This window comes from Nicotiana tomentosiformis, chromosome 11 (assembly GCF_000390325.3).
Source record: "Nicotiana tomentosiformis chromosome 11, ASM39032v3, whole genome shotgun sequence".
Classification (NCBI taxonomy): Eukaryota; Viridiplantae; Streptophyta; class Magnoliopsida; order Solanales; family Solanaceae; genus Nicotiana; species Nicotiana tomentosiformis.
Window position 1 is genome coordinate 73,389,126 of NC_090822.1, and position 12,562 is coordinate 73,401,687.

Sequence of the window (12,562 nt, forward strand, 5' to 3'; positions counted from 1 at the left end):
AAAACTCTAGATTTTAGGTTGAAAATTCAAGAAATGTAATGGGTAATTGAAAGAAAATGGTTTAGAATTACTTACCAATAATTTGGGGAAGGAATGACTCTTGAAAAATTGCCCCTCACCGTTTGGTTTTTGAGAAAAATTAGTTTTGTGGAAAAAATCCTGTTTTCGATTCTGTTAAGTGCTGGGCGACAGTGTTCATCGCATTCGCGAGAGCACTGTCGCGTTCGCGAAGTGCATGGGCTTCGCGAACGCCCCCATCGCTTCGCGTTTGCGACCAAGCCTTCGCGTTCACGAAGAAGAAATCCTCAGCTGCCCAGTTTACTCTTTGCGTTTGCGAGAGTACCTTCGCAAACGCGAAGAAGGACATGCCCGAACACAGATTCTACAGAAAAACTAGATTTCCAAAGTCCAAAACATCCCGTGGCCTATCCGAAACTCACCCGAGCCCTCGGGGCTCCAAACCAAGCATGCACACAAGTCTAAAAACATCATACGAACTTGCTCGCGCGATCAAATCGCCAAAATAACACCGAAAAATCTAAATTTAGCACCAATTCAAATGAGATTCTCAAGAACACTTTAAAACTTCTAATTTCTCAACTGGACGTCCGAATCACGTCAAATCAACTCCATTTCTCACCAAATTTCACATACATGTCTTAAATATTATAATGAACCTGTACCGGGCTTCGAAACTAAAATACGGACCCGATACTAACAATGTCGAATATCAATCAATTCTTAAAAACAAATAATTTTCAAACGTTTAATTTTCATCAAAAATTCATAACTCAAGCTAGGGACCTCCAAATTCGATTCTGGGCATATGCCCAGGTCCCATAATTCGATACGGACCTACCGGGACCGTCAATGTACGGATCTGGGCCCATTTACTAAAAATGTTGACCGAAGTCAACTAAAAATAACTTTTAAGGTAAAAATTTATATTTTTATTAGTTTTCAACATGAAAGCTTTCCGGAAACCTGCCCGGACTGCGCACACAAATCGAGGAGGATTAAAATGAGATTTTAAAGGCTTAAGAGCGCATATTTGAGTTCTAAAATATAAGATGACCTTTTGAGTCATCACATCTTATGAGTCCCTCTATAAGTTTAGACAATGATGAACATGCAAAATCAGATGAAACAAAGTATCATGGAATGATTGGATCTCTATTATATCTAACTGCTATTCGACCAGATATCATGTTCAGTGTTTGTAAATGTGCTAGGTTTCAGTCAGCTCCTAAGGAGTCACACTTAACTGTAGTAAAGCGAATAATTCGCTATCTCATTGGAACTACCTCTTATGACTTTGGTATCCATGCTCTAACAATTTTAAAATTTAGGGATTTTCAGATGCTGATCTTGCAGGTAACAAGGAAGACAGAAAAAGCACAAGCGACACTTGTCAATTACTAGAAAAGACATTTATCTCTGGGAATAGTAAGAAACGAGGATTAGTAGCTTTTTCCACAACTGAAGCAGAGTACATCGCAATTGGACAATGTTGTACTCAATTACTCTAGATGTCACATCAATTGGGTGACTATGAATTATCTTTTTAACCTGTTCAAATATTCTGTGATAATTCTAGTGTTATCTGTCTGTTTAAAAATCCTATGCATCATTCTTGAGCTAAGCATATAGATATTAAGCATCATTTTATTAGAGATCATGTTCTTAAAGGTAATATAGAGTTATCGTTTGTAAGCTCCACTAATCAATTAGCAGATATTTTTACAAATCCCTTGCTTGGAGACAGATTCTGTGCATTACGAGACTCTCTTGGCATTATTTCCATTAATTCATAATTTTAGGGCCTTTGTGATATTTTAAATTTTTACCGTCTCTCAATTTGCATATTTCCTTATGTGTGTAAGTGGCATTAATTGTGTGTCTTTTACTTTTCCCTTTTTACACGTTTTCATGCCTTTTCAGAAATCAGTAAATCATAGCGTTGAATCACTATCGCCTTTTCGTCTGTACTCAACCGCCAGTTTTCATCTTTTTAAGGCCAAGTCTCATCAATCTTCCTCACATTGTTTGTATCTCCATTCCCCTGCTCCAAACCCTACTATGGCGAAAAACTCCGAAAACCAATCTGCTTCAACCTGCAAAGGCACTCGTTCTAGAGAGAAACCCTCCTCTCAACTTCCTGAACCAGTTAATCTAGGATCATATCACTTTCAGAATTTTGCCTCTTCTCAAGTCCTCTCAGATGATGCACGTAGTCTCAATGAAAAAGCCCTAGGATAATGACCTATGGAAGATCCCCCCTGAAACCTTCACTCCCAAAAAGCCCAAAACTGATCTCTCAAGTTCCCTTGAGTCTGACTTAAATTTCTGGGACACACCCAACAAGGATGCCTTCATTCCTTTTAAAGACAAGCATGTTGCCCATGACAGAGTTGTTGATTTAAATGTCAGGGATAGTCTCAACTGCAAAGTCAAGGAGCTCTTCCACTTCCAGGGGTGGAAATACTTTCTCTGCTTGCCTCCTCCAAAGGTATATGAACCTCTTGTTAAATGTTCTATGCTAATGTTCGCTCTAGAAAACGTGATAAGTTAGAAACCCTAGTTCTTGGCAAATGCATCGTGTTGGACTGTGCTCTATTTGACTCTATTTTTTAGTGTAGTTGTTCTAGTTTCTCTATGACTTTTAAGAATACTTGGCCTGAGAATTTTGAAATTTCTTTTGATCAAGCAAAAAGGTGTATAGCTAAATCACCCTCTGATTCCCTTCCCAGTCAACTAGGACTTAGTGATGTTTGTTTCAAAACTCATGTCTTAGCACTTATTGTGGCAACCACTCTTCTTCCAAGAAGAGGATCCTTCTCTACCTTCTCCCAGCATGATACCCTCCTAGTTTATTGTCTTCTGACTAAATACAAGGTCAAGTTGTCTTCTTGGGTTATCAATTTTATGATTGAGAGTACCGATGATCTCATGAGTCTTCCCTATGGTATAGTCATCACCAATCTGTTAGAAGACAACAACATATCTCTTGTCGACTATCCCTATATCACTGTCACCAAGTCATAGAACTCCAGGGGATTTGCTAGCATGGGATATATTTCTGTAAAGGGAGCTTGGGTAAAGAAGCAAGAACGTGAATACAAGAATATCCCCTCTGACTCAAAAGTGAAAACCTCTGTGTCTCTTCTTAGTGCAGGTGATCCTGATCTCTTAGAAAATCTAGCCTCCATCAACGAAAAATTGACGGCCATCAAGGACTCTTTAACCTCTATGCAAATCACAATTGAAGATGTCCATGGAGTGGCAAAGGAGACAAGCTCTAATGTGTCTAAGATCTGAATGCAGATTCTCAAGACTGCAAAAAAAAGCATTAAAGGCTTTTAAAGAAGTGCACGACAGAATTGATGAGATCTCTGTCACAGTGAATGCTAGTTTTGATCGCCTCAAGGAGGCTATTTGCAATACCCTTACTTACTTTCTGCGTCATTGATGCATGGTTGTTAAGACAATTTTTGTTGCTCTGCTTATTTTGAGACTGGTGGTTCAGTCATGGGTTGTATTATTAGGACTTTTTTTTTCTGTTCTGCATGCTAAAGTAGGTTATAACTTTTTGTTGATGCCAAAGGCGGAGAAAAGTAAGCAGACTTTAGGGCTTGTATTCCTCTGTATTCCCTGTTCTGTGTGGTTTATGTTCTGTGTTCTGTAATATTTTTTGCAAATGTTCAACTTGTAGGTATATCATACAGTATAAAATTAAGGGGGAGTCGACTATAACTACTGCACAACAGAATGTCCAGCTGAGGGTGAGTCGACTAGACACATCTAACAAGAAACACAGATTGAGGAGGAGTCGACTACAACGCACTCAAAGTCAACTGATAAATAGGGAAGTAAACTGAGGCTATTATATTGTTGTTTTATCATCATCAAAAGGGGGAGATTGTTAGATCTAAGTTGATTTTAATGATGCAAAATAACGAATTACTCTTTACGTGCAGATACAGTCCTTGGGCAATGGAAAGGAGGCATAGAAGAATCAAGACGAAAAAGGAAGGAGTAGCGGAAAATCAAAGGCAAAATCAATCAAGGATTTGGTATGAGATCAATGAGGATATTATAGGAAGGACCTCAATCAAAGAAAATCAAGGGCATAGAATTATGCACTGAAGATTCCTCCATATAAGGACGTCAAGCGAAGCAGAAATCAAGGGATTTGATAAAAGGAATTTCTATTCAACAAAGAAAGAAATAAATCAAGATCACAAGTCAAGGCAAATCAACAGAAGAAATATTTTATTCTTGAAAAGAATTAATCTACGATTCCTTTTTGAGATCAACTCCCTTGCGTTAGCAATCTCTCAAGATTCACAAGACATGGAGGCCTCAAGAAATATAAATACCCACTGCACCAGCTTTGAAGAAACATACTTTGAACGAACCACTATCAGTTTTTTTGTTCTACTCCAAACAAGCATGTAGTTTACTTTAGATCTGCTGTGTAATTAGTGAGAGAAGAAAAAGAAAAAAATATTGGTGAGACATTGTATCAAGAAGAGAAAAGTGACATAGTGACTAAGATGTTGGTGTAATTAAAGCTACATCAACTCTCTTGTATCGAGAAACTTCAAATACTGAAAGAGAACACCCTTGCAACCCAAGGGGACTAGACGTAGGATTCACATTGAATCTGAACCAGTATAAAAATTATAGTGCCTTTAATTCCTGCATTTTATTTATGCTTTATTTATATTCTGTTCTTACTTTCAATCGACTAATTAGTAAACTAGTCAACTACTTAGGGTACAAAAAGAAAAATCGACGATTCATCTCCCCCTTTTGTACTTTCATAGAAGTCAGTAATATTAGTAACAACTTTGTACTTGGGGTGCCTGCTGAGCACCCCGCCCCCTGTATGTCTTTTACTTAATGAAATAGTTCCTCTCTTTTCGACCAAAAAAAATGCAAAATAGATATTAAGCCTAACAAACGTATCTTGGATTACACTATCAAACATACTAGGATATGGAATTCTACTCATTTGTTTATCTTGTTTTGGAGTCTTAGGACACAGTACAACATATAAAGGTTTATCTTTGTTGATTGGAGTTTTGATAAGCTCGCAATTTTACAAGTTGATTCATTTAAAGAATAATTTACTTAAACATTTTCTTGAAATTTAGTTCGAAAATATATGCATCTTCACCATGTTTTTATCAACTGAGACGATAACAAGGCATTTACCTCGTTTATATACTCTAAACTATTTTTCAGGTACATGCAATCAACATATAATGACATAACTATAAAATTGCTTTTAGATCTTTTTAATATAAATGCAATGAACTTTTATGAATCATTGTGAAGATAATAGAAGTGACAACAGTAAGAATACGTATATAACACTGGCTTGAAGATTGTTTACGATCATTACCATAATATATAAAAGTCTACAAATCATATGTTCGTGACCACTACTAAAAAACTGAAATTAGTTGCGAACTTCGTCGCTAGTCTGTCGCTAATTCGTCGCTAAATAGGAGAGACAAATTTTTTGATTTAGTTATAGAATTTGTCCGTCGCTAAATCCTATTTTTTTTAGTAGTGGACCTTTAGAAGGAAAAACTCAAATTATTCTATATTAATTTTTCACCTAGTTCTCTATTGAGAAAGGCAATATATTACATCCGTTTGATGCAATTATAGATCCAAGCTAGGAATAATAGCTAGAATTATGTGTATAGAGGTGAATCCATACAATAGGTGAGAAAGTCTCGTCATAGTCAATCTTCTCCTATTTTGTATACTCATATAGCAACAAGTCGAGTCTTATATCTATCAAGTCGAGTCTTATATTAAATGACATAGAGATTTTTACACGAAAAACCTCCTAACTCAAGGGCATAAAAACAACGACCTACCCAATAGGATTTTCTCAAACTTCACTAAATTTCAATGAACTGTTTTAGGTTACAACTCTATAACTGATGGGTTTAAAGTATCTTAGATTTATGTTTTGATGATCTAACAAACTTATTGTTAAGAACCAGATAAAGGACCTGATGTACACTTGGTATATATCTCTATCAACGGACTCAAGCTAATGTGTGCTGTATGACTTCAGACAGAAAATAATCAACTCAGGGACCTGATCCCTTTGAGTTTCCCTGAAAGCAGTACGAAGTCAACTCTACAGCTGGAAAGTGACTACCTGCACTGTACATGCTACAGTGCAGAAACAGTGCAACAGTCACTTCCCATTGGAAAGAGCTTTTTACCAACCAAGTATTTACATCATCCAAGTGATGTCATCCAAAGGATATTAATAAGAAGCATTACAACAAAATATCACTTGAACACTTGTGAAATAATGCAAGCACTCAAGATCTGATAAGCAAGCATTAAAGTCGCAAGTGCATCAAGAACAAAGTACAACACTACTCCGGACCAGTTCCTACAACAAGTCTTTTGTATGTCCTTAGTTGAGTTGTATCGTTGTATTAGTTTTTTATTAAATTCCTACTTTGCTTATTTAGAAACTTTAACTAGGAACCTCCAAAAATCATAAATCCTTAGAGTTTGTGTCGTGACTAGAGTTAGTCATGAGTTGAAGTCTTTGTAATAGGTGTATTGCAAAGTGGCTTGTAATAAGTGTATTACTAGTTAGTAAGGGATTAAGAGTTTAATTTTTAGGTTACAATAGGTTGTAATCTAAAGATTGCTCAAGTAGTGAAGTTGAAATCCTACAAGTGTAGGTCGTAATTTTTTTATCCCCTTGAGCAGTGATTTTTCCACGTAAAATCTCCTGTGTCATTTTCTTACTGATTCATTAGCTATTTCAGTGGGAACTAGTATAGGACCAGGTCTCTATATAGTTTGGTGGAATCATACATTCTATCAATTGGTATCATAGCAGGTTCTTTCTAAATTGTTAACACCTAGAGAGGATCCTCACCATGGCTGCTCCACCAAACTTCGAGGAAGGACAATCAACCTACAGGCCCCCGAGATTCAACGACCAATACTATGGCTGGTGAAAAACTCGAATGCATGACTTCATAATGGCAGAAGACTTCGAGTTATGAGATGTTATTTGTGATGGTCCATACGTCCCAACAAAGAAGGTAGGAGAACCTGCTGTAATAGTTCCAAAAACCAGGAAAGAGTACAATGATGTTGACAGGAAAGCTGTAGAAAAGAACTTTCGCGCCAAAAATATTTTGGTGTGTGGCATAGGACCTGATGAATATAATAGGATCTCAGCCTGTCAATCCACCAAGGAGATATGGGAAGCTCTACAAACGGCACATGAGGGAACCACTCAAGTAAAGCAGTCCAAGATCGACATGCTCACCACCGAGTATGAGCTCTTTAAAATAAAGGATGATGAATCCATTAAAGATATGCATACTCGATTCACTTCCATTATAAATGAGCTACACTCTCTTGGAGAAATCATTCCTAGGAACAAGCTTGTGAGGAAAGTTCTTAATGTTTTACCAGCTCCCGGGAGAGTAAGGTGAACGTTATTATTGAAGCCAAAGATCTGCAAACACTGACTATGGACGAGCTGGTTGGAAATCTGAAGACCTATGAGATGTAGAGAAAGAATGACAGTGAAAGAAGAGAACCAAAGAAGGAGAAGAACCTGGTACTCAAAGCTGAAAATGATAATTCAAGTGAGGAGGATAGCGATATGGCATACCTTACCAGAAGGTTTCAGAAAATAGTTCGAAGGAATGGAGGTATACCAAAGAGAGTTAGTTCCAGCAAACCAAATAATTATGACCTCTGTCATCAGTGTGGAAAGACAGGGCATTTCATCAAGGACTGTCCTCTTCTGAAGTAAGAACATTTCAAGCACAACTCTGATAAAGCAGCCAAGAGGAACCCGATTCCTGACAAACGCTTCAAAAGAAAAAACGTAGCTGACAATGTTGCGAAGTAAGCTCTTGCAGCATGGGGAGACTCCTCCAGTGAGTCTGAAGAAGAAAATAATGGAGGTGATAACTCCATGTTGGTAGTTGAAAGTGAAGCAAATGAATATGATTCAATATTCGCCTTGATGGCTCAATCAGACGATGATGAAGACGATGACAATGATGAGGTAAATTTTAGGGATGTTCACAGAAATCTGAAATCCTATTCTCCTAAAAAACTCATGTCATTAGCTAATGTATTGATTGACGCATATCATAGTCTGGTGAGTGGTAAGTATGCCTTAACCATAGAGTTAGGAGATGCTGAGCAGACTAGAGATGACTTGGTTTTTGTGTAATTGACTTGAAGGAAACCATAGAAAATCTAAAAAATGAAAAAGAGGTTATAACAGAAAAAATTGCTAGTGTAGAACATGAAAGAGATGATTTGATGGTAGTTGTAGTTGACTTGAAAGAAACTATTGAGAACCTTAGTAAAGAAAAGAATGCCTTAGTGGAGAAAGTTGCTATCACTGAGCAAGAAAGAGATGATCTCCTAGTGGTGATTGCAGACCCAAAGGAAATAATTGAGGAACATAAAGCAGACTCTAGGCCTGGAAGTTCTAAAAAAGGAAAGGAAATTACTAGTGAGGCAAATATTAAACTTGAAAATGAGCTGAATATTGTGAAAACTAGTTTATGTGCTGAGCTTGAGAAAAATAGGCAGCTTCAAGCAGAATTGGAAAAAGTAAAAAATAATCTTGAGAAATCTCTTAAGTGGACTTGGTCCTCAGATGCCATTACTGCCATGTATTTTAACAATGGTAGAAACAGACGGGGAATAGGGTTCCAAAGGGGGAAAGTTCCCTATAACCCTCATAGAAAGTATGTCACTGTACCTGATAACTGGCTTTGTACCCACTGTGGGAAAAATGGGCATTTCACGGAAAATTGTCAAGCCAGAGTCTAGTCTGTTAAGAAAAACAAAGTTTTTGCTGAAAAAGTAACTACTGGAAGAGGATCAGGTGCCACTCACAAAAAACGTATGTTGCCTGCATGGACTAGAAGAGCTCTCATTCATCCCTTTACTCATTACAAGGGACCCAAACTTGTTTGGGTTCCTAAATCTAACCCTTGAATTCCTTGTGCAGGGAACAGTGAGAGGAAGCAGTCAACAATGGATCATGGACAGTGGATGCTCTAAGCACATGACTAGGAATACCATGGACTTCTTTTCACTGAAAGCCCTACAAGGAGGGAATGCATCCTTTGGAAATGGGAAAAAGGGGTACATTCTTGGTGTTGGAAAAATTGGAAAGTCTCTCTCACACTCAATCGAGAACATGTATTATGTCAATGGTCTGAAGTACAATCTCTTGATTGTTTCTCAAATTTGTGATAAGGGAAACAAAGTGGAGTTTTTGTCAAAGATATGTACAGTTACTAATCTGGTAACTAGTGAAGTGGTACTTGTGGCCAAAAGATACAAGACCATCTACATTGCTGATTTCGAGTCCCTACAAAGTGGTGACATGAGCTGCCTGAAAGCTGTTGATGATGATGCCGAGCTGTAGCACAGAAGGCTGGGACATGCAAGCTTCTCTCTTCTGAACAAACTGATACAGAAGGACCTGGTTCGTGGCTTGCCAAATTCAAAGTTCAAAGAGCACAAAGTATGTGATGCATGTGCTAGAGAGAAGCATGTGAAATCTTCAATCAAGACAAAGAAGGATGTTAGCACATCAAAGCCACTTGAACTACTTCATATGGATCTATGTGGCCCTATGAGAGTTCCAAGCAGGGGAGGAAAAAGATACATTTTTGTGATAGTAGATGACTGCTCAAGATTCACTTGGGCATTGTTTCTCAGAACAAAGGATGAGACCTTCGAAGTATTTGTAGCCTTTGTGAAGAAAATTCAAGTGAAGATGGAATCAAAAGTGGCTTGCATCAGATCCGATCATGGAACAGAATTTGACAATGCCAAGTTTGATGAATTCTGCAGTGGAAATAGCATCACCCACAACTTCTCAGCTCCTAGAACTCCACAACAAAATGGAGTTGTATAAAGGAAGAACAGAACCCTTGAAGATATGGCAAGAACAATGCTTATTGACAGTGGGATAGGCAAAAACTTCTGGGTAGAAGCCATAAATACTGCCTGCTACTTGGTGAACAGGTGCATGATCAGATCCTTCTTGAACAAAACTCCCTATGAGATGCTAAATGGAAGGAAGCCCAAGCTGACTCACTTAAGAATGTTCGGGTGCAAGTGCTATGTTCTCAACCATGGAAATGATCAACTTGGAAAATTTGATGCCAAAAGCGATGAAGGAATTTTTCTGGGGTATTCTTCTCAAAGCAAAGCTTACAAAGTTTACAATAAAAGGACTGAGTGTGTGGAAGAAAGTGTTCATGTAATCTTTAATGAGTCTCCTTCATCTGGTGTGAAGAGCAACAAGGATGATCAAGACAGTGAGCCACTGCTGGTTCCAGGAGAAATCATTGATATGGAAAATGGAAAGGGAGATATGATGAGTCAAGTGAAGGAGTCAAATGAAGGCAATGCAACCTCCTCCACTCCAACTCAAGAGGAACCAGGTACCCAAATCACAACCACTGAAGCTGAAGAAAGAGTGGTTGATGCAGTTCAAAGTACTCCACAGGTAGCAGAAAGAAGAATGCAAGGGAACCAGTCAGGATTACCTAGTTCCTCCACTAATGATATTCAAATGCCAAACTGGAAACACAAAAGCTCCTATCCTCTCGAGAATATAATCACCCCCTTGATTCTGGAGTCCAAACTAGATCAAAAGTAAGAAATTCACTTGCCTTCTCATCATTCCTCTCCCAAATAGAACCCAAAAATATTAAGGAAGCCTTGAAGGATGCAGACTGGATCACAGCTATACAAGAAGAGTTGCATCAATTTGAAAGGAACAAAGTATAGCACCTGGTACCTAGACCCTCAGATAAAACCATCATAGGGACCAGGTGGGTGTTCAGAAACAAGCTTGATGAGCATGGAAACACTGCAAGGAACAAGGCAATGCTAGTTTTTCAAGGCTACAATCAGGAGGAAAGGGATTGATTATGATGAGATCTTCGCTCCAGTTGCTCGTATGGAAGCCATCAGAATTCTCATTGCCTTTGCATCACATATGAAATTTACCTTGTTCCAAATGGATGTCAAAAGTGCATTTCTGAATAGTTTTCTCAAGGAAGAAGTTTATGTTAAGCAACCTCCAGGTTTTGAATGTCATGAATATCCTGAATATGTGTTCAAATTGGACAAGGCACTGTATGGTTTGAAGCAGGCTCCTCGAGCTTGGTATGAAAGGTTGTCAAAATTTCTATTAGAAAATGGCTTTACAAGAGGAAAAATTGACAACACTCTATTTATGAAGAAACGAGGAAGGAACCTGCTCATTGTTCAAGTATCCGTTGGTGATATTATCTTTGGGGCAACAGTTGACTCACTTTGTGAGGAATTTGCAAAACTCATGGGAAGTGAGTTTGAGATGAGCATGATGGGGGAGGTGAACTTTTTCTTGGGCCTTCAAGTGAAGGAGTCCACGAAGGGAACCTGTATCAGTCAGTAGAAATACACCAAGGAGCTTTTGAAAAGGTTCGATATGGAAGCATCAAAAGTGATCAACACTCCCATTGCCACTACCCCTAGACTGGACTTGGATGAATCTAACTCTTCTGTAAATCAAACAATGTATCGAGGCATTATTGGATCTCTCCTCTATCTCACTGCCAGTAGACCAGATATTGTGTTCAGTATGGTGCTATGTGCAAGGTTCCAGTCAAACCCCAAGGAATCTTACCTAAAGGCTGCCAAAAGGATTCTGAGATATCTTAAGGGAACACATGACCTGGTTCTGTATTACCCTTCAGGTGACAATTTGAATCTTGTTAGGTACGCTGATGCAGATTATGTAGGTTATCTGGTGGACAGAAAAAGCACATCCGGAATGGCTCACTTCCTAGGATCTTGTTTGATTTCATGGGGCACAAGGAAGCAAAACTCTGAAGCTCTCTCAACAGCTGAAGCATAATATGTTGTTGCAGCTTCTTGTTGTGCCCAACTCTTGTGGATCAAACAACAATTGGAGGATTTTGGAGTATAAACTGACTGTGTACCTCTTCTATATGACAACACCAATGCAGTCAACATGGCAAAGAACTCGGTCCAGCACAAGAGAACCAAGCACATTGATGTGAGATATCATTTTCTCAAAGACAATGTGGAGAATGGGCTTATTTGCATGAAGTTTTGTAGTACAGAAGACCAAATTGCAGACATCTTCACCAAAGTATAGAAAAACAGGATGGCACTGGGGTTAATCAAGCCTAATTGAGAACATGATTCCCTTTCATATGGATATGAAAGTTACATTCAGGTAAATCTAGCTGAAGTGTTTTCCGGCCAAGCCTAACTCACCTCTATACCGTTGCAGGTAGACACGCATGATGATTATAGAAGCTAAAGAAACAATGCATGAGCGGTAAAAGAGAGTTCAAAAATATTTTCTGAAAGACCTATCAAGAACCTGGTTCTTGTACCACAGCTTAGTAGTCTTGTATTTTTTTTCATGTATATCTCAAAAGAAACAAAATTAACTACCACGTCATCCACCTTTTCAGACCCTGTATATCAC

At 38.3% G+C, this 12,562-nt stretch overlaps 2 protein-coding genes across 2 annotated transcripts; both read left to right on the forward strand.

The window, feature by feature from the left end:
• The first annotated feature begins 3,066 nt into the window (after positions 1-3,066).
• On the forward strand, positions 3,067-9,964 carry LOC138901672 (intracellular protein transport protein USO1-like). Its single transcript, XM_070189450.1, has 8 exons — positions 3,067-3,305; positions 3,713-3,782; positions 7,101-7,490; positions 7,580-7,721; positions 7,935-8,179; positions 8,266-8,859; positions 9,047-9,361; positions 9,521-9,964. The coding sequence occupies exons 1-8, from the start codon at positions 3,067-3,069 to the stop codon at positions 9,962-9,964; spliced, it is 2,439 nt and encodes an 812-aa protein (XP_070045551.1).
• Positions 9,965-11,530: 1,566 nt separating this feature from the next.
• LOC138901673 (uncharacterized mitochondrial protein AtMg00810-like) lies at positions 11,531-11,959 on the forward strand. The gene has a single exon (XM_070189451.1). The coding sequence runs from the start codon at positions 11,531-11,533 to the stop codon at positions 11,957-11,959; it is 429 nt and encodes a 142-aa protein (XP_070045552.1).
• The last annotated feature ends 603 nt before the right edge of the window (positions 11,960-12,562 follow it).